We start from the raw sequence: 23704 nt of genomic DNA on the forward strand, positions 1-23704 counted from the left end.
TTTTTCCTAATGCTGGGGTCCTTCTGACTGTACAGATGCAAAGCCTGTTTTAATCAGACTTTAATCAGACACAGCAAAACAAATGTTTTTTTTAGTCTTCCATTTGTGCTGTTGTCAGGAAGTAGCTCAAGCACGGAAAGTACTGAATACAGTGTAGACAGCATCACTAATTTTTTACACCCCTTACACAACTGAGCATCAGTGGATGGGGCCTTTGGTGTGATTAAAATGGAGCGGCCTATAACAGAACTATAAGCAGCCACATGCAAATGCATTTGACTCTGACTCTTGACCCAGGATTTACATGGAGGACAAGAAACTAGTGCATAAAGCTAAAAATCTTAAGTGGCTGTGATCCTGTGTGGACAAACACTGCTGTATGGTTAAAGTGAAACATATTCACACACATGTAACTCTTCACTCACTGTTTGTTTGCCCTTGCCAAATGACCTACATTTATCACCTAAAGCGATTGAGTGCTCTTTTATTTTTGGCTCCTTCCTTATAAACTTTGGGATCCCAGAGGTGAAATGCTCCCAGTGAGCAGCGAGGGACTATTATCTTCAGCTCTCAGCAGTGAGATCAAAACTGAAATCTACAACAGGCTGTTTTACAGAGCTGATACATCAAGCGATCATCCTTCACTTCATTCATCGAGGGTTATTTTGTAGTTCAGTGACTCAAACAAGGCTACAAAAACAATCCTGCATGAAAACATGGGCCAATGCCAGCCTTCAACCCTGGAATGCGTCATTCATGACACCAACAGTCTCTTCTCCAAAGTTTCCTTGAACGTCACAGGCTAGATTAATAGTCAGCACTTCCAAAAGACCAGTCTAAATAAGAAGACAGTGTTTTTGAGAACACCATATGACTAAATTAGTTAATTTCCAACTACGTTTGCACAGATGGTATCCTTTCTGGGAAAAAATAAAAAAGCACAACTTGCTTTGCCCAAATCTAGCTAAAACTAGGTAGTAGCTGGCTTTACACGGTTTCCAGCAGGTTGAGGCTGATCATTTAATGGCGCAGGATGATTCAGGTGTTTGGTCGACTGGGTTACCACTTAATAAGGCAGATATTGACCTAGTAATTGGAATTAGTTAAGATGGTCAATTAGTCATTAAACAACTGTCTAGACACTTAGACCCGGTCCACACAAACATGGGTCTTTTAAAAACCGCAGGTTTTTCTAGCGGTTTGGCCTTTCGACCACACACAAATGCAGCATCAGGTCAATGAACCTTTTTGAAAACTCCTGACAGGATGAAGATTTTCAGAAACCCTGGTTGCAGTGTTGTCTTGTAGCCAATTAAACACTTTTTTGAGGCATCTCATTGGCCAACGTGGCTATACGGTTAGGGTTACATCGCCACTTGTTGGTTCGGCAAGCTCTTGACCAGGGTTGCCAGGTTTTCACAACAAAACCCACCCAGTTGCTACTCAAAACTAGGACTGCAAAACGATTAATCACATTAAAAATAAAAGTTTACGTTTACATACTATATATGTGTGTGTGTGTGTGTGTGCACTGTGTGTATTTATTATGCATGTATAAACACACACACATATATGTTTATATTTTAAAAATATTCGTATGTATATATAATTATACTAGGGCTGTCAAACAATTAATCATGATTAATCACGATTAATCGCATTCAAAATAAAAGTTTGAGTTTGCCTAGTATTTGTGTGTGCACTGTGTAATTATTATGTATATATAAATACACGCAAATTAATGTATATATTTAGAGAAATATGTTATTTATGTACAAAATATTTATTTATACATAATATAAATTATTTAAAAATTATAATAAATACATATACTTGTAAATATTTCTTAAATATATACATGAATGTGTTTGCATTGCATTTATATATACATAATCACACACAGTACACACACATATTAGGCAAACTTTTATTCTGTATGCGATTAATCACGATTAAACGTTTGACAGCCCTACTTTATACTTGTATATAATTTATATTATATATTAATATAAATATTTTAGATATAAATCTAACATATTTTTACTTACTATATACAAGTATGTGTGTGTATTTATATATACTTAATAAATATACAGTACACACACATATAGTATGTAAACATAAACTTTTATTTTGAATGCGACTATTAGCGATTAATCGTTTTGCAGCCCCACAAAACTAGCCAGGTTGCATTTCGAGTGTTTCAAGGGTGAAATATAATTTTTTTGGCAGGGTTCCCCTGGTAAAATTGGCATTCCAGGGGCAAAATATCACATTATTTGGGTTGCTTCAACCCGCGGACAAGAATAACAACCCGCGACAGTCTTAAAGTAGTCCAATTCCGTGGGAAAACCGCAGACCTGGCAACACTGCTTTTGAGAGTGGTTCACAGCGCGTTTTGTGTTTTCACGTGGACGAGATTTCTTTTAAATGAAGGAGGGAAAAAAACTTCATTTATAAAAATACCCATGTACGTCTGCATGGACTTAGCCTAAGGGGAAGTGAAATCTCCAACCACAAACCCCAAGAAAGTGTCTTAACTAAACAACCTATAGCAAATACATTAGACGGAGGTCAAGTGAACCAAAAACCAGTTTATACAAGCTTATACAAGCTTCCCAAAGACAGTAAACTACTCATTTAGGCAATATAAAAAATATATACTTTTGTGCATCCCTACCTGCTATCTTGGTTAACCTGGTCTAAGATAGCTGACCTTGGCTCCAAAGTTGGCTCCAAAGTTGAATGACCAGCTACACTAACTTAACCTTGGTATGACCTGGTCTCTCTAACAGGATTTACCTTATTATTTAAAGGAGAAGCCCACTTCCAGAACAACAATTCAGAAATATTTACTCACCCCCTTGTCAACCAAGATGTCCATGTCTTTCTGTCTTCAGTCATAAAGAAATTATGGTTTTTGAGGAAAGCATTTCAGGATTTTTCTTCATATAATGGACTTCAATTGTGCCCCTGATTTTGAACTTCCAAAATGTAGTTTAAATGCAGCTTCAAAGGGCTCTAAACGATCCCAGCCGAGGAAAAAGGGTCTTATCTAGCGTAACAATTGGTCTTTTTTTTTTTTCAGAAAATAAAAATATGTATACTTTTAAGCACAAAAGGTTGTGTAGCACAGGCTCTGGCATGCACGTTCATGCACATGACGCTACGTTAAACCATGTCGAAAGGTCACGCTGAATGTAGGCAGAACCACAGACCCAGTGTTTACAAAGCGAACGTGCAAAGACTAAGAAAGTGCAAGTAAGTCGAACGCTGTTTACAAACAAAAAGGTACAACATGTCGGACGATTCTGAAGCTGTAGGAGAAAATAAGATGGAGTTTTTCGCCATACTCTATCTTTTTTAGCTGGAGTACACAGACAATGAACGTAGATGTGATTCGTAGTAGTGATGGGAAATTCAGATCATTTTACCGACTCAGACCTTTGAGTCTCGTTCAGCAAAATGAACTAATCTTTTTTCGAGTCATTTCGTTCATTTTAGCAAACTCAGCATCATGTGACAGGCCCATAATATGAACGAATGACTCGAAAAACCCGAAGACTCGAAACAGGTGAACTAATTCCAGTACAGAACCTAATAGGATGTTGCGCATGTGCGACTGAACGAATCACTCCCTGAGACGACTCGTTCTTCGCAAGTCACATTAAAGATTCATTCAAAATGAAAGAATCGTTCAAGAACGACCCGTGGAAGCACATCCGAGAGCCTGTGCTACCTGAGCTTTTGTGCTTAAAAAGTATACAAATTTTTATTTTTCAAAAAAAATGACAGATCATTTCACTAGATAGGACCCTTCTTCCTCGGCTGGGATCATTTAGAGCCCTGTGAAGCTGCATTTAAACTACATTTTGGAAGTTCAAAATCAGGGGCACAATTGAAGTCCATTATATGAAGAAAAATCTTTTCCTCAAAAACCATAATTTCTTTACGACTGAAAGCAGAAAGACATGAACATCTTGGATGACAAGGAGGTGAGTAAATTATTTGTAAACTGTTGTTCTGGAAGTGGACTTCTCCTTTAACGCGGAGTGAACAGTGGACATCTCCGTGCAGTAAACAGTAAAACTAAAAGCACTACAAACCAGTATGCTCATACTTAAGACAATACATCAAAATAATATGGTAAGACACACCAATTTGGAATATCAAGCAGCAAAACGAGCTGTTTTGTACTGCTAAAAATAGCTGGATGCGGATGAGACCGGAAACCAGACCCATAAAATTTACAAATGGCCGCACCCGCTCTTACAGAAAGAAAAAGGTGGATAAGATGGAGAACCAAGATGTGTAGATCACAGAAATACAGTTTCAAATTTCAGACAAGTACCGACTTGGTAGGAAGACAGCAGAATCATGAGGAAATGATAAAACAGCTGAATGAGTTCTCAGACAGCCTTAAGAAGGAATATCTTGGAGAGCAAAAACAATCTGATCAAAGTTACAGGAGTATACTATAGAGGTCAATCCTTCATAATAAGGTGAAGATTTCTCTAATTATCTGAGGTCACTCTGTGTCTCCAGATGGTGAAAAACATTTTCCAGTGTGACTAAAGCATACCATTATTTCCAAGGATGAACATGATTAAAGCAGAATTAAAACAGTGAGAAATTTAGCCCTCTCTGTAGTGTGAAGACAAGGATTTAAATAAAAAAAAGACATCTGCCATGTCAGAATAAAACAAAATCAAAATACGAAGAGACATCTTTCTTCTCAGAAGCCTTGTGGCACACCACTTGTGCCTGAAAAATTAAATGGATATGACAAGCATGTTGCAGAGTACTTATTTCTATTGACACCATCAGAAAATGAGAGCCTGAGGTTATCTATGAATTCCATCTGTTGTCACTCAAGGTTTTCCTCCTCCTCCATGCATGCTAATTAAAAGAAGAAAATAAATGAAAATTTAAACCATTAAACACTGAGAAAAATATTAAGTGAGAAAAAGATAAATATGTTTGCTTTTCATTATCAAAAGGCTCCTTTGCTCCACTGTTAGTTGGAAAACACATTTTTGAATTGTCGCCTATGTAATAGCTCTGAATAAGCTCTGAATCACAGATGCTGAGGTCACGACGTGCACAAACTTCTTTCCTATAACAAACACACTCTCACTGGAAAACTCTTCATACGCAAATACCGCATTGTTTTGGCTTGACACCCCAGACACACACTTCAAGACATCTCACAGTTTTGCTGAAGCAGAAACGAGTATCTGAAAATAAAATAATTTCAACATTACTGTACAAAATGATAAGCAGGCACAAAATGTTCTGTGCTGTATAAAAAAAATTAACCACTGTGTTTAAAAATGTATTTTTCTTTTGCAGCTCAATGGATGAGTCAGGATTCACTAATTTGCTGAGGCAATCAAAGCTCTACTTCACTAGTAAAATTGAGGCGGCAAGCCACAGCAGCTACCGAACAGCTGAAAAATGGTGAGAAAATCTTCCTGTTCGTAAAGAAACGTTTTTTGAGGAAAAAAAAGAAATGTTTTTTGAGGAAAAAAAAAATCAGCTTTTTCTCCATATAATGGACTGATATGGTGCCCCGATTTCCAACTTCCAAAAGGCAGTTTAAATGCAGCTTCAAACAATCCCAAATGTTGGACCAGCAGAGTCCAAATGCAATTTTAACATGCAAAGAAGATCAAACACCCTTAACAAAAAAGGTAAAACAGCGATATAGAATGATTTTGAAGTTGAGAACATGAGATGGGAGTTTTTCGACATACCCTAACTGTCATGAACCGGAACAAAAACAGTCCAGGCAGAGTAAGACAAGACGAGTGTTTGAAAATAAAAAGTATATAAAAAATTTTTTTTTTATTAAAATAACCGATCGTTACGCCAGATAAGACCCTTCTTTCTCGGCTGGGATCGTTTACAACCACATTTAGGATTGTTTGAAGCCGCATTTAAACTGCCTTTTGGAAGTTAAAACTCTGTGCACCATATCAGTCCATTATATGGAGAAAAATGCTAAAATGTTTTACTCAAAAAACTATTTCTTTACGACTCAAAAAAGAAAGACATAAACATCTTGGATGACAAGGGGGTGAGTGCATTATATCTGAATCTTTGTTTTGGAAGTGAACTTCTCCTTTAAGAGTGGCGTTCCAGCGGATGATGTAGGATGTAGGATGTAGGCATAGCATAAGCTTCGGTGAGAATATGCTAGTCTTGTGAGAACCAAGTTTTGTTTACTGCAAAGGAAAACTAGTCTCGTCTTCTCTTATGTCGAAATTTTCCCACATTTTTCTTTAAAAATCCAAATTTTGTATTTCTAATTAGTGACTTCTCTTCTCACCGAAGCTTACGCTACGCGTACGTTCTACGTCATCCACTGGAATGCAACTCTCTCGTGAAAGTTAGCAGAAGCTAGAGATTACATTTTGTAAATTTTTAAATATGGACATATTTCTTACACAAATGCATCGCTTTGCATTAGAAGGCCTTTATTAACCACCTGAAGCCACATGGAGCACTTTTTATGATGGATGGATGCACTTTATTGGACTTGAGACAAGATCTCAACAGACATTCGCTACCATTATAAAGCCTGGAGGAACCAGGACATTTTTAATATAACTCTGATTGTATTTGTCTGAAAGAAGAAAGTCATATACACACAGGATGGCTTGAGGGTGGGTAAATCATGGGGCAATTTTCATATCATCAAGTCGCAATTGAGCTATAAAGTTGCAAGCCCGTGAAATACAGTCACATTGTGAGATTAAAAAAAATAGTAACTACTAGTGGAATTTCTTCGCATTGCACTGTTTCTAAATTATTGCTTGCATCTACCATCATGGTGGTACCGAAATTTGGACAATGCTGTGCAATGCTGTGCATACTGCTGCTGTACAATGAGGCAAAGCTCTGAATGGTTTTACAGCCCTCAATGCCTGATGAGTTCACGCATTGCCATCAAGCTACTAACATGCAAATGCCTCATTTTATCACCAGCCACATGCGGCAATGCTTGATGCTAGAGGGCAGGGTGAGCAGCCAAGTTTTGAGGGGGTACCGGCTGTGAGAACTGAATGAATAAGAAATTATACCCGTCACTCAGGTACTGCAGTTCGAAATCACATCAGACAAGCTTGCAGCGAGCCTGTCCACCAAAAGCTCAACCATCATACACAAAATGAACCGGTACTAGTCAGTTACCATTATTACTTTTAGATATTTTAGATATTATAAAAAAATGCAAATTTGTCTTGCAAAACTGCAGATTCAGTGAGTTCATTCAGTGCCGGATTCATCTTAATTAGGGCCCGATGCGGAATCCAGTCATAAAAATGGAATTTACTGCAAAATGTCATGGAATTTGCCAAATTTTTGAATGAATAAATCAAAAGTAGGTCAGTACACTTAAATCAAAATGCGATATGGACTAGTGTCTTTGAATATTAAGCCGCAAAAATGCTATTTAAATATGAATCCTGCATTTGCGTGTCTCTGTGTGAATGAATGGCGCATATGCACGGTTTCGTTTACTACACACATACTGAAGCACGCATGACACTCGCTGTGTTTTCAGCCTCTGCCGCCTCAATATATGAGTACATGAACACATAAATAATCTGTAGAACTGCTGTGAGAATCATTTCATTAACATTTTACTGTTTCTTTTGAGAAAAACTATCATCATATCACATACAAACAGAAATTTATAAGCCTTCACGGCAACCCGTTAAAAAAAAAAAGTTTGGTTTAACTTGAAGAAATTGTGACAGAAATATATTGCTTAATGTAATGATAGTACTGCTACTACTAATATATTTTTTTAAAACATTACTCTTTAAGTAATATTTACCAGAAAAATCTAAATACACAACATAGTATTTCTGAGAAAAAGAAATAAATACATTTTTTTTTTATTTTCTTTTTATAAAATGGATGATTAAAATTTAATAAAATCATTCAAATGGACTTTAATGGAAAATACAGAATTTGGTTAAAATAAAACAATTTTTATTTAGTAAAGAAAAAAAGCATTTCAAAGGGCCGTAAAATGCAATTTGTGTTAAACTTTTATTTAATTGCTGTTAAATAAGTTTCATGATATTTCTTAATTTAACCAATAAAACAGAGTCTAGAAAAAATAAAAGGAAAAAATGGAAGCAGAATTAAAACGAAATTTGGAAAAAATAAAACAGAATTTTGGAAAAATAAAATGATTTCATATGGCCCTACTTGATAACAGTGACAGATCCAAACTGTTATCTTGACTTGTACGAGTCTTTTGGTGTGACTCGTTTATTATATTTCATATAACCCAGTGTGTTCTTGGCACGCTCACTTTGGAAATTCATTTTGTGCATATGCAACTTTTATACACGAGGCTACTGGGACTTATTCTGCGAAATATCTGACTTAATCAGATGTGAACCCAGCTGAGGTCACCTTCTGCCATGAGCCAGCCAGTCTCCTGCCTGCATTACAGAGCTCTGCGTTAACTGCTTTCTCATCCACAGCTAGTGGATAGCAACAATGTTTTGTCACTGACAGGAATGATGACTGACTAATAGAGAAAGCATGGTATGTTATTAACAAACTGCATTTAGAAAATACTCAAATTTAAAAAAAAAAAAAATCTTACCATCTGGAGTGATAATGGCAACAGATTGGAATCAGAAGGTACTCAGTGAAACCGATATGGAATCTTTAAGTAAATAATATATGATTGGAAAAGCTCATTGTCATCCATTATGTATTAGTTGGTATGGCAATAACACAATCCCGAGTTAAACTGTCTGTTGTCATACTGCCTCTCGTAATTAAATTGCAAAATGGTCCTTGTATCTAAAACCTCACCTGCTTTCAAATGCTGGCCATAACTTAACAGCTTTAAGTGCTCTGTAATGCATTTAGTGCATTGGATGTAGGGGCTAAAAAGGTCAAACAAGGCCATATAATGCTAAATATACAGAATGCTTATCTGTGAAGCTCACCTATAGGTTAGAACACATTAGCAAAGCTAGTAAATGTCTTCATGGATTTCCCGTAAAAATTCAAGATGAAACTGCGGTCAGAGTTCCCAAGTCAGTTGGATTAAATGGGCCGACCAGGAAGAATTATTAAATAATCAATACAGCTAGGTCAAGCTATTCAGCATTCTTTGTTACTGAAGCATTACATCTTATTGTTTTAGGAACAAATGTTACTAACAACACAAATCAGACTAGAGCAGCAAGATTAACTGTATTTAATCATAACAATGATTTCTTTTGAATTGAAGCATAAATGTGATATTGGCCCACTGGTTATTTTTTTCTCTCATATGATGTTTATGTTTAGTTGTATTGATAACAAGCCTCCATGAGTTTTCATACTTGGTGTTCCCAGATTTTAAAATGTAAAAACCCCAAAGCTTTTCTCATTTTCGGACTAGTGCTGTACTTATTTTTCTCAACCTGGCAACCCTCTGTGCACTTTTTAAAGATCTGAAAACACAGATATTTTTGTTGTTTTAATAGAAAATGACTACGTAATTTGGAACTACTGAAATTAATATTAAGAATTTTATGGTTTTAGCTTTCGAGATATATATGATAAATATAATACAGTTAAAAGAGGTAAATAAACTCAACAACAATGTGAGTTGATATTCTCTGGGTTTGTGATTGGGAGAAAGTGTCAAAAATTCTGATGAAACATATACATGCGAACATTCACGATTATTAGTTATGATTATATTTTAGTCCATCCCTAGAGTAAGCCTCTAATTAGGTCTTTTTAACACCATGCACACAATATGTCTCCTTTTGTCTTCTTGAAAGGGATTAAGAGTCCATAATCAAATAGCTTTTCACTAGCCTGACACATTTAAGATAATATTTCACAAGCAAAACAGTATGTTTGCATGTTCATTATCATATTCTTGAGATAACTGTTGTACTCGCTGCTGCTGCTGCTGCTGGGTCACCACAACCTTTGGCTGACCTGAAACTTCTCTAAGCTACTATAAACAACGGAAATTAAGCCTACCAGAAAAAAGTCAGAGTTTGTTCTCGGTTTGCTATTCGAACCACCAGTTTGATTTAACTTTCTGATAAACGAATGCTAAAAGTTATACTTCAGAATGGCTACTTTTGGTATGGATAGATGAATGACCTAATTTGGGAGTGACTTCTTGACTGTTGAGTAACACAAATGATCTAATCTCTGTTCTACTGTTTATTTTAGGTGAAACTGCATAACCGTGTCATGTACAATGTACAGTAAGTAAATGGGTAAACAGTTATTGTTACTGTTTAAGTATATAAATAAGTGAAGATAATTGTTCTTCAGTCAAGAATAAAATGCAGTATGTTAGATGGAGAACAAAGAGCTGGATGTTGATGCTTCAAATATATTGTCAAGCACATCTAACACTAGATAACACTCATCAGATAAGGACTCTCCTGTAATGTAAACAGACCGCTCCCATTTATAAACCCCTTCCATAAAGTGCACTAGATGATGCTTCAGAAGGAAACACAATGCATTAAAAGCCTGGGACCTAAATGCCTAAATGATATTTAGGCAAAACAATAAAAATGTACACATCTCCATTCTGTTCAAAAGTTTTCACCCCTGGCTCTTAATGTGTTTCCTTCTGAAGCATCAGTGAGTGTTTGAACCTTCTGTAATAGTTGCATACGAGTCCCTCAGTTGTCCTCAGTGTGAAAAGATGGATCTCAAAATCATCCAGTCATTGTTGGAAAGGGTTTAAATACACAAAAATGCTGAAAAAAAGAATTTGTGGGACCTGAAGGATTTTTCTGAAGAACAGCAGGCAGTTTAACTGTTCAGGACAAACAAGGGACTCATGAATGAACAACTACCACAGCTGTGGATCATTCACGTAACAACACAGTATTAAGAATAAAGCGTATGTAAACTTTTGATCTGGGTCATTTTTATAAATTCAACTATTATTTTCTCTTGTAGGCTGAGAATAAATGTGAATTTATTCTGGTCAGTACTAAATAAACAATAACATGCATTTTGTATGATCCCTCTTATTTTGGTAAAACAATTAACATTTTGCAGATTCTACAAGGTGTATGTAAACTTTTGACCTACAACTATATTTGGAAAATACAAATGGAAATGTTGATTGTCGCAGAATTTTACATGATTAAATCATAAGTATGCAGTGTTTTGTTGTAAAGAAACTAGTTGGTTTTCATTGGATAAAATTTTTTAATGAATTACCTTGATTACCACCATTTTTGACAATACATTTACATAAAATCACAAAACACAATTAAAAATGAAAGAATAAAAATGTAATTTAAATAACCCTAATATTATTGTTTAAAATAATAAAAAAATAATAATAATTAAAGTTTTATCAGTTCAGTAGATCTAAAGCATGTTTTTGATGTTTTAAATTAATTAAACCATTAATACCACATCCAGAAAAATTTAAATGGAATATGCAGAATCATAGTAACCCATCTAAATTATTACTTTGAGCCAGGATACTAAGTGTTGGGTGTTGAGTAAATACCAGAGAGATTGCGTTACAATATGTAAACACTGGTGGTGTCAAACACTAGTTTCTTGAGAAGACTGATGGGAGTAAAGAGTTTTTCTTGGACGCTGTGCATAACTATCACAATACACCCTTTTTCAGAATCAGAATCAGAATCAGAAAGAGCTTTATTGCTAAGTATGCTTACGCATACAAAGAATTTGTTTTAGTGTCATTAGCTTCCAGTACACAGAGACAGCAACAACGTACAGACAATAAAAATAAGATGAGAATAAAATACACATATGTAAATATAAACAGACAAAAATTAGAAAAAATAAATTGGGAAATAAATAAATAAGTGGTATGTACAGTTGTGCTATAGATGATAGAATAGAATAGAAAGAAGTAGAGATGCAGGGATATATACATCTAGGATATTTAAACAATATTAGGGTTATTTAAATTTAATTTTATTTCCCCTTCCTACATTCTTTCACTCTTTCCAAACCTTGACCACAGAAAAAACACTGTGCCTTACAACTTAACAGTTCGGCAACTCATCTAGAATTCCAACTTTCCCATTTTTCAATTTTTAACCTTTTGCTGGGTCTTGAAACGTACAATATTTATGACTCCACTTGAAAAGCACATAAAACACAGCAGTTTTAAAACTCACAATTCTACGATAGACTGTATGTGTAGGACAAAACATAAATGTTAAGCACAAGCCTTAACCTGTGTATCTAAAACTGCTATAAAAATCCAGTAAATATTCACAAGGGAACCCACAGCTTGAAAATCATCTTCCAGGTTGTAGAAATGAAAACGTAACATTTCCATAAGGCTGAAACTACAGTCATAATTAATCCATTAGTCATACCTTATCCAATAAACTAACCTATTTAGTCAACAACTAAAATAGGGAGGATTCAAACTGAAAAAACTCCAGAGAACAGGACAGATCAGTAGCCATATTTAACATAGAACATATAGAAAATGAGGCTTGAGATATGAAGAAATAATGCTATTTTCCTCATCGCAATACCATCAACATTTTGAATATGAATAACCATATCCTCATGGTTGTCTCTCACCTTTTTCAAAAACATGCCAAGCAAATTTACACCCTTACACAAAACCTTTACCTTGAGATGTCAACAGATGCACAAGAAGATCTCCCGCCTGGTACCTTGGATCACGCATGCAGTTTTGACAACCTAGTGAAGGGTTTGCAAATACTACACAATCCCAAAAAAGCATGGAAAATCCCTGTAACTCAAAGCTATTTACTGTCTTTCCATGAAGTGTTCATCCAGGGTTTATGTCAAAACTTAACAAGCTGTCGAACTGTGCAACCCAGTCTCGATCCTCTACACCCTTACAGAGCACATCAACTCCCTAAACACCAGAAAGGGCCATTTCACATGAATATCTGCATCATCTGACTGGACAGACCAAGGGTCCCATGATCCCAAGATCCCAAAACAGAGTGTGCTGCCTACCTAGTCAGCTTTTCTGAGCATTACAGACTCGTGAAATATTGTTCTGTCTAGGCAGGCAGCGCACTAGGTTTTAAGAGCCAGCCCATTTGAATGTGAAAGTAGCCTACAGTGTGGACATATAATAATAGTAAACAGCCATCTTAGACATCAAGCGGGTAAACATATCTACGTGAGAAACGCACATCCAAGAAGAAAGTGGAGTTTCGTCGTTTTAGCTAAATGCAGATCATAAAGCATTGCCAAATAAAATAAGACCGAGATTTTATGACATATTGACCTGCTGACATAGACATTCGGCTTTAAAACGATGAACGCTGCACAAATCCTACTGCATTACTGAAAGTCAATATAGTGTCGTATACAGCGGATACATTTTAGTTTAAGACCGATACATTCATAATAGCCATCTGTAATTGCACGAACGTTTTACCTTATGTCTTCATGTAGTTTTGCAGGCAGATACAAGAATCAGCTGGTCGGTCGGACGCGTTGTGAAGACGCCATTAGTCTGAGTATTTCCTAGTGCTCTGCTGTTGTACAGACCGCGGAGTCTGTATGTCTATATATGTGTGTGTCTCTGAAGCGAAAGCGCAACACCAGCACCCTCTGTTGGGTACAACACACAAATGAGTGTGCTGCTTCTTGAAAACAGACTTTGGGACTTCTCCAAGTGATATATAACAGTTTATGGGAGCTGTTGAGGTATCATTACCTTACGTGACGGAGTCATCCTTAAGTCAGTTCTGTTTTTTTTCATCGTTTGTACTGTTTTAGCTTTACCTGAAAGGCTTCTGTTAGCTGGATATTTCAAAAGACCAGCAGAACTAAAACAATATTTTTAAGAAAACATATTGTAGAATATTTAAGAACATTTCTTCATAAATTGCCAGTTTTGGTAATTAAAAATACATTTTATTTTTACTTTGTAAACTACATCTTACTGTTACGATTTTCATCTTTAAACATACACACACACACACACACACACGCACACACACACACACACACACATATACAGTACTGTGCAAAAGTTTTAGACCACTAGTATTTTCACCAGCTAAAAAATGGTTTAAAGTAAGTTATTTCTATCTTTTGCTGTAGTGTGTCAGTAAAAAATATCAGTTTACATTTCCAAACATTCTGTTTGCCATTAATTGTAATAATTTTGCAAGATGTTTTGTTTGCACAAGGAGTCTGAGAACAGCCAGTGCTCCACACTGATCTAATCTCATCATCATCCAGTCTTCCTGGAATGACATGAAGACAGAACAAACTGAAACAGAGTAAATCCAGAAGAACTGTGGCAACGTCTCCAAGATGCTTCAAGAGACCTACCTGCAAAGCTACCTGAAAAATTTTGTGCAAGTGCACCTAGGGCAAAAGCTGCTGTAAACGCAAAGAATGGTCGCACCAAATGTTGATTTCATTTAGTTGATAGAAGGTAACCCTGGTGAAAAAAACAGCATATGCTGGTAGGTATGTTTTGATGCTGGGATGCTGGTTAGGTATGTTTTGGTGCTGGTTTAAGCTGGTCCATAGCTGGTTTATGCTGGTCCTTGACCAGCAACATGACCAGCATAAACCAGCAAAGGACCAGCTTAAACCAGCATCAAAACATACCTCACCAGCATCCCAGCATGCTGGTTTTTTCACCAGGGAACTGATAAAGAAAATCTATTTATGACAGCATCCTCCTATTTATGACAGCATTTTTACACAAGTGCCTAAAACTTTTAACAGTGCTGCAGCTTTGCAGGTAGGTTTCTTTAAGCATCCTGGAGATTTTGTCACAGTTCTTCTGGATTTAGTCTGTCTGAGTTTGTTCTGTTTCTTCATGTCATTCCAGAAAGACTGGATGATGATGAGATCAGATCTCTGTGCAATAAATATCTCACTGGATTATTAAGATTAATGGCAAAATGAATGTTTGGAAATGTAATCTGATATTTCCTACTGACACACTACAGCAAAAGACCGACTTTAACTGACTTTAAACTAATTTTTAGCTGATAAAAATACTAGTGGCCTAAGACTTTTGCACAGTACTGTATATATATATATATATATATATATATATATATATTTAGCATTTTCGCCTTTATTGTATAGGACAGATCAGATATGACAGGAAGCAAAGTGAAAGAGAGAGTGAAAACAGGAAAGGTCCTCAAGTCAGGATTCGAACACGGGACGCCCGTAGCGCAAAGGCATGCTGCCCACAAGGCTATCGGCGCCAACATCTTTAAACACACTTTTAATTTAGTTTTTTTAATAATTTAATAATTTTTAATATTTTATTTTTAATGCATTTATGTATAGTTGGATGTAGCCTAATATCCATCTTTTTTCGGATCATATGCCGCCATAGGGAAATAACGAGAAGAATTTCTAAGTGCCGTAAACGGTAAAACTGTTTGCACTACAATTGTATTCATAATTAAGATAATACATTAAAATAATATGGTAAGACACACTAGTTTGCAATATCAAGCAGTAAAATGAGCTGTTTACAGCTAGAAGCTGACACCAGAAGCCAGACACATTAAATTTACAAATGGCCGCGACCGCTCTTCCGGGAAAAATAAGGTGGACATGATGGGGACATAAAAATGATTACATAAATATCACTGAGCAGTAAAAAACTTTAAAAATTTAAATTGTTCACCCAAAAAGTAATTACTCACCCTCATGTCTTTCCAAACCCATAAGACCTTCGTTCATCTTCAGAACACAAATTAAGATATTTTGGATGAAATTTGAGAGCTTTCTAACAGTGCTTAGACAGCAATGCAGCTGACATGTTCAAGGCCCAGAGGGGTAGTAAGGACTACCTTTCTTCTCAACCGTGTTGCTGTCTATGCAGGGTCAGAAAGCTCTCAGATTTCATCAAAAATATCTTAATTTGTGTTCCAAAGATAATTGAAGGTCTTATGGGTTTGGAATGACATGAGGGTGAGTGATTAATAACAGAATTTTCATTTTTGGGCGAACTATCCCTTTAAAGAAATTGAAGTTATTACCATCCTTTTAAAGGGTGGCATTGTATATGTCTATTTCATCTACGTCTATTTCTTTTAAAATATGACACTAGGAGCCCTTGGAACAATTATGCAATCAGATGAAACAAGATTTTGTCAAAAATATTTATTTTCAAAAAAAAAAGTAATACAATAAAACATATAAAAAAGACTATTTTATTTCCTATATATTTTATTTCCTATTTTCAGAGTGCCTCAGTGACCTTCACTATATATTACAAGTGCCTCAAAGCTTTTTATTTATAATGGGATTACATGAGAAATCACTGAAAAGTCTAAAGAGTTCTTTTCCAAAGTTGCAATCTGAGGAGCTACAGACTAAACTGTCAACTATGGAAATTAATGCATCTGTACTAAAGTCTTTATTCTAGTTCAAAGTGCTTTCATTCTTTGAAAATGCAGTTAATTAAACTATGTAAACTGATAATTAATCAATAATATTATTCCAAGATTACATAAACATGACAATTACTTCTACTAAGAATGTCAAGATATAGACAACCATAGCATCTTAAAAACATACTTCAGGTTATACAAATATTCAAGAAAAAAAAAACAAGCATAACTTAATACAAAATGTATTAAAAACCATATATACAAAATCACAATTATCCTTCTATATATGTAATTAAATTTATATATGTAAGTATGTAATTTCACTGCAGTAAAATCTCTTATAAATAATGACCACACAGACATTTATGCACCATTATGGAGTTGTGTCGTGACTTATGTAAATATACCATACAGTTGTTTATTACTAGATAAATTAACTCAGGTCTCAATGTAAACACAGAGTAAAAACGTCAATACTAAAGCAGTTCACCACTCCAGTTTCATATCTGCTTTGCTCCACACATATTTCCCTCCTCTTATGAGGAACATCTTCTCATCAAAACCACTAAACGTGATGGCCTCTTTCACACCAACATCCAGAATGGACTTGGACGGATCTTTCCTCCCCTCTCGGCAATCCAAGAAGCGCATCTGCGGCATCAGATACGGAGGATTAAAAAATCTATTTATGATGATTGCTCATTCTGATGATGTAGCGTAGACAGCATGATTATTAATAGAGATCAGAGATTATCAAGGGAGGGAAAAGTAATTTGAAGCCTGGAATGAGGCAAATTACTGCAGGCCTTATTATATTCCTATCCATAATCCCCTCCGCTACTGATATGATGACATAATGTAATTTAAAAGAATCATTTACACTATAATAACAGTGTAATCTAATACACAAAAAAATCATTCAGACTCTAATGACAACATAATCGAATATAAAAAAAATCCTTCACACGGTAATGAGAAGACAACTTAATGGATGCTGAGAAGAAAATATGAAACCACTTACATATTCATCAAGAATCAGGTAAGAGTCTCTCATCTGTAAACGAAAAACAGATGAGTAAGTATAAACAATTTATATGATTTATATTCATATTCATCTCGTAGAGCTATTTTTATTTAAATTCAAATCTCGTAATTCACACCCATAAGTTGTAAAAGCTTTGCTAATGAATTGAAACTAAAAGTTTATTGCTATATTATCCATGAATTGAAGGCAGTCTATCTTCTGAATTGGAAACGCTGATCTGAATTGAGCGAAAGTATGCACTCTGTGCCTCAAAATTACCTTTTGATTAGACTCTGGAACCAGACACTTAACGTTTTGGTGGCGATCCAGGAAGTCTTGGAATTGCTGATCGCTAATGACAAATTTCTCAGCCTCGCGGAGGCTGTCCTCCCCTGCGTTTTCACCTTCAATTAGCAGACACTGGAAGACCTGTGTGTACATTGCAATACAGCCTTAAACACATGCTCAGCAGAAGCCTGGTTAAAACAATAGAGTCTGTAGTAAGGGAAGTAAGTGTACCTTCCAGCGCACTGGGTTCAGAGCAGAGATCTGCTCGGTCATATCTTCATCCACGTTGTAGGTGTTGATAACAGAGTTGATTTTGAAAGCCACCTTATACTCCCGGCACCAGTTACGAACTTTATGTAGTTTGTCCAGGTGACTCTTCTGGCCCTGACCTCGACCTATGACTTTATTGGTGTTCTCGTCAAAACTGTCACAAGATACTGCCAGGATGTCCAAGTAGTCACCTAAAACGCAGATGTAAATTAAATTGAGCGTTTTCTGTCATAATGTGTAAATACTTTGATAATAACAATGTATATATACTTATTCAAAATAACCACTCACTGCAAATGCTGTGGTAACACTTTACAATAACATGTCATTTGTTAACATTAGTTAACGTATTAACTAACATGACCGAACAATGAACAATACATGTATTACACTGTTTATTAATCTTTGTTAATGTTAGTTAATGCATTACAATGCATTAACTAATGTTAACAAACACAACTTGTGATTATAATAATGCATTAGTAAATGCTGAAATTAACATTAACCAAAATGAATAAATGCTGTAAAAGTATTGTTCATGTTGTTCATGTAGTTCATGTTGACTAATGTAGTTAACTCATGTTAACTAATGAATCTTGTTGTAAAGTATTACCAATGTTGCATTGATATTCTGCCTATTTAATCATCTTACAAAATCTTAACTAAGTATGCATTTAGAAATGCATTACTAGTAGTAAATACACCGGTTTAAAGGTCTGTAAGATTTGTTTTATTTTCCAGAAAGAAGTCTCTTATGATCTCCAAGGCTGCATTTATTTAAAAAACAACAACAACAACAACAACAACAACAACAACAACAACAAAACAGTAAAACCAAAAACTACACTGGAATATTATTTTAAAATAGCTGTTTTCTATAATATATTTTAAAATTTTATGTATTTCAGCAGTCATTACTCCAGTCTTCAGTGTCACATGACCTTTTAATATGCTGATTTAGTAGTCAAGAAACCACTTTTTTTTTTAAGATTCTTAAATGAACAGAAAATCAACAACAACAACAACAAAAAACTTACTATTAGAAATTAAGTATTCATTTTTTGTAAAAAAAAAAATCTTTCTGACCCCAAACTTTTGAACGGTAGCGTACACTACCAGTCAGTAGTATTGCAGTAATATTGTGAAATATTTTTACTATTTAAAATAACTGCTTTCTATTTTAATATATTTTTAAATGTAATTGATTCCTGTGATCAAAGCTATATATATATAAATTAATACTTTTATTTAGCAAGGATTGAATGAATGAATGAATGCGTGCATTTATATAGCGCTTTCATTGTGTATTGCTATACACCCAGAGTTTTACAATTATATGGGGGGGATCTCTCCTCAACCTCCACCAGTGTGGAGCATCTGCTTGGATGATGCGACGGCAGTCAGTGCGCTCACCACACACCAGCTACAGGTGGAGAAGGGAGAGAGCAATAGAGCCAATTCAATGAATAAGGGATTATTAGGAGGCCATGATTGACAAAGGCCAGAGAAGGGAATTTGGCCAGGACTCTGGGGATACACCCCTACTCTTTACGAGAAGTGCCACTGGATTTTTAATGACCACAGAGAGTCAGGACCTCAGTTTAACATCTCATCTGAAGGGCGGTACAGTATAATGTCCCCATCACTATACTGGGGCATTAAACCCACATAGACCACAGTGTGAGCACAAAAAGATTTCTGTTTCAGATAAATGCTTTTCTTCTGAACTTTCTATCCATTAAAGAAGCCTGAAAAAATTCTACCAAATTATGTTTTCAACATAATAATAAATATTTTTTAAACAGCAAATCAGAATATTAGAATGGTTTCTGAAAGACTGTGTGACTAGATTAATGATGCTAAAAATTCATCTTTGAAATCACAGGAATAAATTGCATTTTACATATATTCAAAAATAAAATGTATTCAAATAGAAAACAGTTATTTTAAATAGTAAAAAATATTTCAAACTTTAATGTTTTACTGTACTTTGGATCAAACAAATGCAGGCTTCGTGAGAAGAAGGGACTTCTTTAAAAAAAACGTTTAAAAACTTACAGTTCAAATACTTTTGACTGGTAGTGTATATGGTGCAAATGTTAGAGCTTTTATTTTAGGTTAGCCATATTTCATAACTATGTTTTTACTTATACACTTTATTAGTTAAATAACCTTGATCAAAATACTGAAAGTCATTTCTTGTCATACTATATGTGACCATTTTGGTGATTCTGTGCAGCATTTAAAAAATAATTAATAAATCAGATCACTTCAAATTTGGTCCTATGTCATGCATGAAATGCCTTCATGAAACAGACAAAAAATGCAGTGCATAGTGATTAACATGTTTTTATGAAAGTGCAGTGGTGGATATTGTTGCTAGTGTTCTGAAACCTACAAAGAAAACTGTACATTTGACAGTGCAATATTTAGACATCTCATATAAACAATACTTAGCCTACTTAATAGTCATTTATTAGTTGTGTTTAATAATTATACGTAGTCCTTTCGTCAATCTATATGTCATAAACATTGCTATATTTTTTTTCCCATCGTTATTAACTATAATAACAAAAATAAGTTGACGTTGACATCAAAGCGTTTAAAAATCAATCTTTGCTGCCCTCTGCTGGTCATAAACGATTCTTACCGTATTTCTGGAACCAGGTTTCTCTGATCAGGCTGCCGTTGCTAACAATGCTGACGCTCGGCAATTGCAGCTCCTGTTTGCAGAACCGCACCAACTCTCCCAGAAAATTACCCCTCTCGTGAAGGAAGGGCTCTCCGCCCGAAAAGTTTACTTTTTCCATTCCTAAAACATACAAACAATAATATTAATAAACATATTACATATTACCTAAATTATAGCATACATTATATCTATATCTCACTATTAGAATAAAAAAAAAAAAAAAAAAAAAAAAAAAAACATTATTTGTGCAAAGTTTTCAAAATTCTTCATATCGTACACTATGTTAGTTATATGTTGTCTACCTGCGTCTTTCAGAAGTCGTAAGCCTCGCTTTGCCTCTTCAATAGGCAAGACGAATGAAGTTTTCGCAGTGTGAAAGCAAAATCCGCATTTGTAATTGCACTGCCTTGTAAAATGGTAGTTTACACTGCTTGGGGTAGTCAGCTGAGTGCTGGATCCCCGTTTCTGCTCTTGGATGCGAGTCTTCGGGCGACTGATGCTTCCGAGAGGTGTTTGCTGCATCTGCGTGCGATACGATGTACAAATCCATCCCAGCAGAGCTGATAAGAAGCTGTGGACGTTCTTGAAACAAAACTGGATTAACATTGTTGCAAAACCAACTTGACTTGATGTCAACATGTTGATGGTGCGCAGAAACTAAGTTTCAGAGAGCCCGTACCTCCCTTTTTATACAGGGCGGACTTAAGTTGCTTTTTTGATCAGTTTCTTTTCGTCGTTAGGAGGACTGGAAAACGAAAGACAAACATCAGCTGAGTCAACAGGCACGGTGCCAGATTTTTTTTCTCTACCGGGGCTAAGATGGGTCTAGACCATAAAAGATGCTAAGAAAATCAATAATAATCGATATTCAAGACACTTCATAAAGAAATTGGACTCAAACTTACTGACTTTGTTCACACAGGGTATAAGTGCTCCTCAGAATTTTTTTTTCGAATTTTTGTATTTTTTTTTTTTGTGGGTTTTATTTCACTTAGTTACACTTGTGGTGTTTCCAGTCAACAATGACTGGACTCCAAACAACTGTTTATAAATCTCTTATTATTACAGGTATTATCACTAAAGATTGGATTCATTCCTTTTGTCAACTTGTTTTCTTTCATTTAGGACTAGTTTTGTGTTTCTATTTGCATCTGGCCTCATATCTGAAAGTAGCCACCTAATTTTTTGAGTGGAAAAGCATTTTTTGTGAATAATTTTCACAATATAAGATAAAAATGTATGACAATTTGCACTGTTTCTCACACTAGTGTGCTTTAATGTTTAATCTGGAAGTTTGCTTTTAAATGCTTTTATTTTGTACAAAATTGCAGAAAGTCACACTTGTCAAACATGGCCAGCCATTGAAAGTGAATGGGGAAGATCACAAAAAACAGGATCTTTATTTTGAAATTTTATTTTCTGAAAACGGGCACAAAGTAACACTTATGCCGTTCCTGTTAAATCTGACCATTGTGACACAAGAAAGAACACATTAAGATTATTTACATTATAACATTTCATGGAACAACAAACCAAAACTGTTATTTTAGTTATAAATATCCTGCGCACTGACACTGTCAAACTGAGACAATATTATGAAACAACAAGCTGAAGCTCTCTCTGTGCTAAAGCATTTATTTGTAAACTTTCGTCTACTCTGTGACAACATGAAAACGTCAAAACCTAAGCTAAAGACAATGCAGTCTGAGCGTGTGAGTGTGTGAAAGGTGTATCACAGAGAGTTATCATAAAAGCATATTGCATGCAGTTCAAGGTAGGATGAAACAGATAAAATACTCACAATAGTTTGTGAGATAGCATGAGTATGCATGCATCCATACACACCCAGGTCCAAGGCCTTTACGTTTGCAAGCACAAAATGCTCCTGAACACTAGTTGTTTCTCTTACTTTCATTCTTCCCCATTTACTTTCAGTAGCCGGCCATTTTTGACAAGTGTGATGTTCTGCAGTTTTGTACAGTTTTGCCTATTTTCAGATAAATGAGGCCTACGATTAATCGGATGCAAATAGAAACACAAAACCAGTCCTAAATGAAAGAAAACAAGTTGACAAAAAGATTGAATCTAATATTTAATGATAATATAGCATAATGAAAGATTTATAAGCACAAGTTTTGGAGTCTGTTTATTTTTGACCAGGAACACCACAAGTGTGACTTTTTGCAATTTTGCAAAATATAAAAAAATTTTAAAAGCAAACTTCCTGGCTAAACATTCAAGCACATTAGTGTGAGAAACCCTGCATTTTTTTTTTTTTTTTAATAATTTTTTATCTCATATTGTGAAAGTTATTAATGCACATGATTTTTTTCACTTAAAAAAACAGGTACCTTCTCTCAGACAAATGAGGCCTACGATTAATCGGATGCAAATAGAAACACAAAACCGGTCTTAAATGAAAGAAAACAAGTTGACAAAAAGAATGAATCCAATTTTTAGTAATAATAGAGCATAATGACACATTTATAAGCAGTTGTTTGGAGTCCGGTCATTTTTGACCGAGAACACCACAAGTGTGACAGGAATCCGAACACAACAAGAGGATTAACATAAGTATAGTTTTAAATTGTAGCCTATTTGGCGAAATAATAGGCATAGAAATAAATATGCATCTTTACTGATTACATAATGAAAGAGATTTTGTTTTCAATTTAAATTATTTCGTTTTAAAGAAGTAATTCAAAGCATTCTATAGATATAATTATCTTGTCTGTAAGGCAAGCCAGGAGACGGCAGAAAGCGCATCCTCTTTGTTTTCTTTATTTTATAAAAGCAAAACATTTTGTTAATATTGTGAGTGCACATAAATTAAAGTAGACCCTTTACACTTATGAATAATGTTTTACTCTTATCTTTATAAGCACAAAAGACAGCATATTTTAATATGTTTCCAATGCAAGTGATCGCGCTGGCACTTGCATAGGCTCTGACCAACTCACTGTCTGCCGCGCTGGCCGCTTGGTGGTTAGGCCTACTTTAAAAATCAAAAACTTATATTTAACGAACAAAAAATGCCCCAAACATTCTTTTTAATTAACT

At 35.1% G+C, this 23704-nt stretch overlaps 2 protein-coding genes across 2 annotated transcripts in view; both read right to left on the reverse strand.

The window, feature by feature from the left end:
* rnf144aa (ring finger protein 144aa) overlaps window positions 1-13565 on the reverse strand; it is a 50977-nt gene extending 37412 nt beyond the window's left edge. Inside the window, exon 1 of the mRNA XM_051133781.1 lies at window positions 13427-13565. The gene's annotated coding sequence lies outside the window, so the exon portion shown is untranslated. The remainder of the gene's footprint in view (window positions 1-13426) is intronic.
* Window positions 13566-16580: 3015 nt separating this feature from the next.
* Window positions 16581-21366, reverse strand: rsad2 (radical S-adenosyl methionine domain containing 2). The gene is made up of 6 exons (XM_051132558.1): window positions 20947-21366; window positions 20603-20764; window positions 17914-18143; window positions 17674-17823; window positions 17392-17424; window positions 16581-17021 (listed from the first exon to the last, which is right to left on the reverse strand). The coding sequence occupies exons 1-6, from the start codon at window positions 21281-21283 to the stop codon at window positions 16857-16859; spliced, it is 1077 nt and encodes a 358-aa protein (XP_050988515.1). The 5' UTR covers window positions 21284-21366; the 3' UTR covers window positions 16581-16856.
* Between the last annotated feature and the right edge of the window lie 2338 nt (window positions 21367-23704).

The sequence above is a fragment of the Labeo rohita genome, chromosome 17, assembly GCF_022985175.1.
Source record: "Labeo rohita strain BAU-BD-2019 chromosome 17, IGBB_LRoh.1.0, whole genome shotgun sequence".
Classification (NCBI taxonomy): Eukaryota; Metazoa; Chordata; class Actinopteri; order Cypriniformes; family Cyprinidae; genus Labeo; species Labeo rohita.

What these genes read in the sequence shown, in the direction of transcription:
- rsad2 (XM_051132558.1), bottom strand. Translation starts at nt 21,283, where the DNA reads ATGTTGACATCAAGTCAAGTTGGTTTTGCAACAATGTTAATCCAGTTT. An exon ending in ACGACTTCTGAAAGACGCAG is followed by an intron (nt 20,765 to 20,946) that starts GTAGACAACATA and finishes TGTATGTTTTAG; the next exon opens with GAATGGAAAAAGTAAACTTT. An exon ending in AACCTGGTTCCAGAAATACG is followed by an intron (nt 18,144 to 20,602) that starts GTAAGAATCGTT and finishes TCTGCGTTTTAG; the next exon opens with GTGACTACTTGGACATCCTG.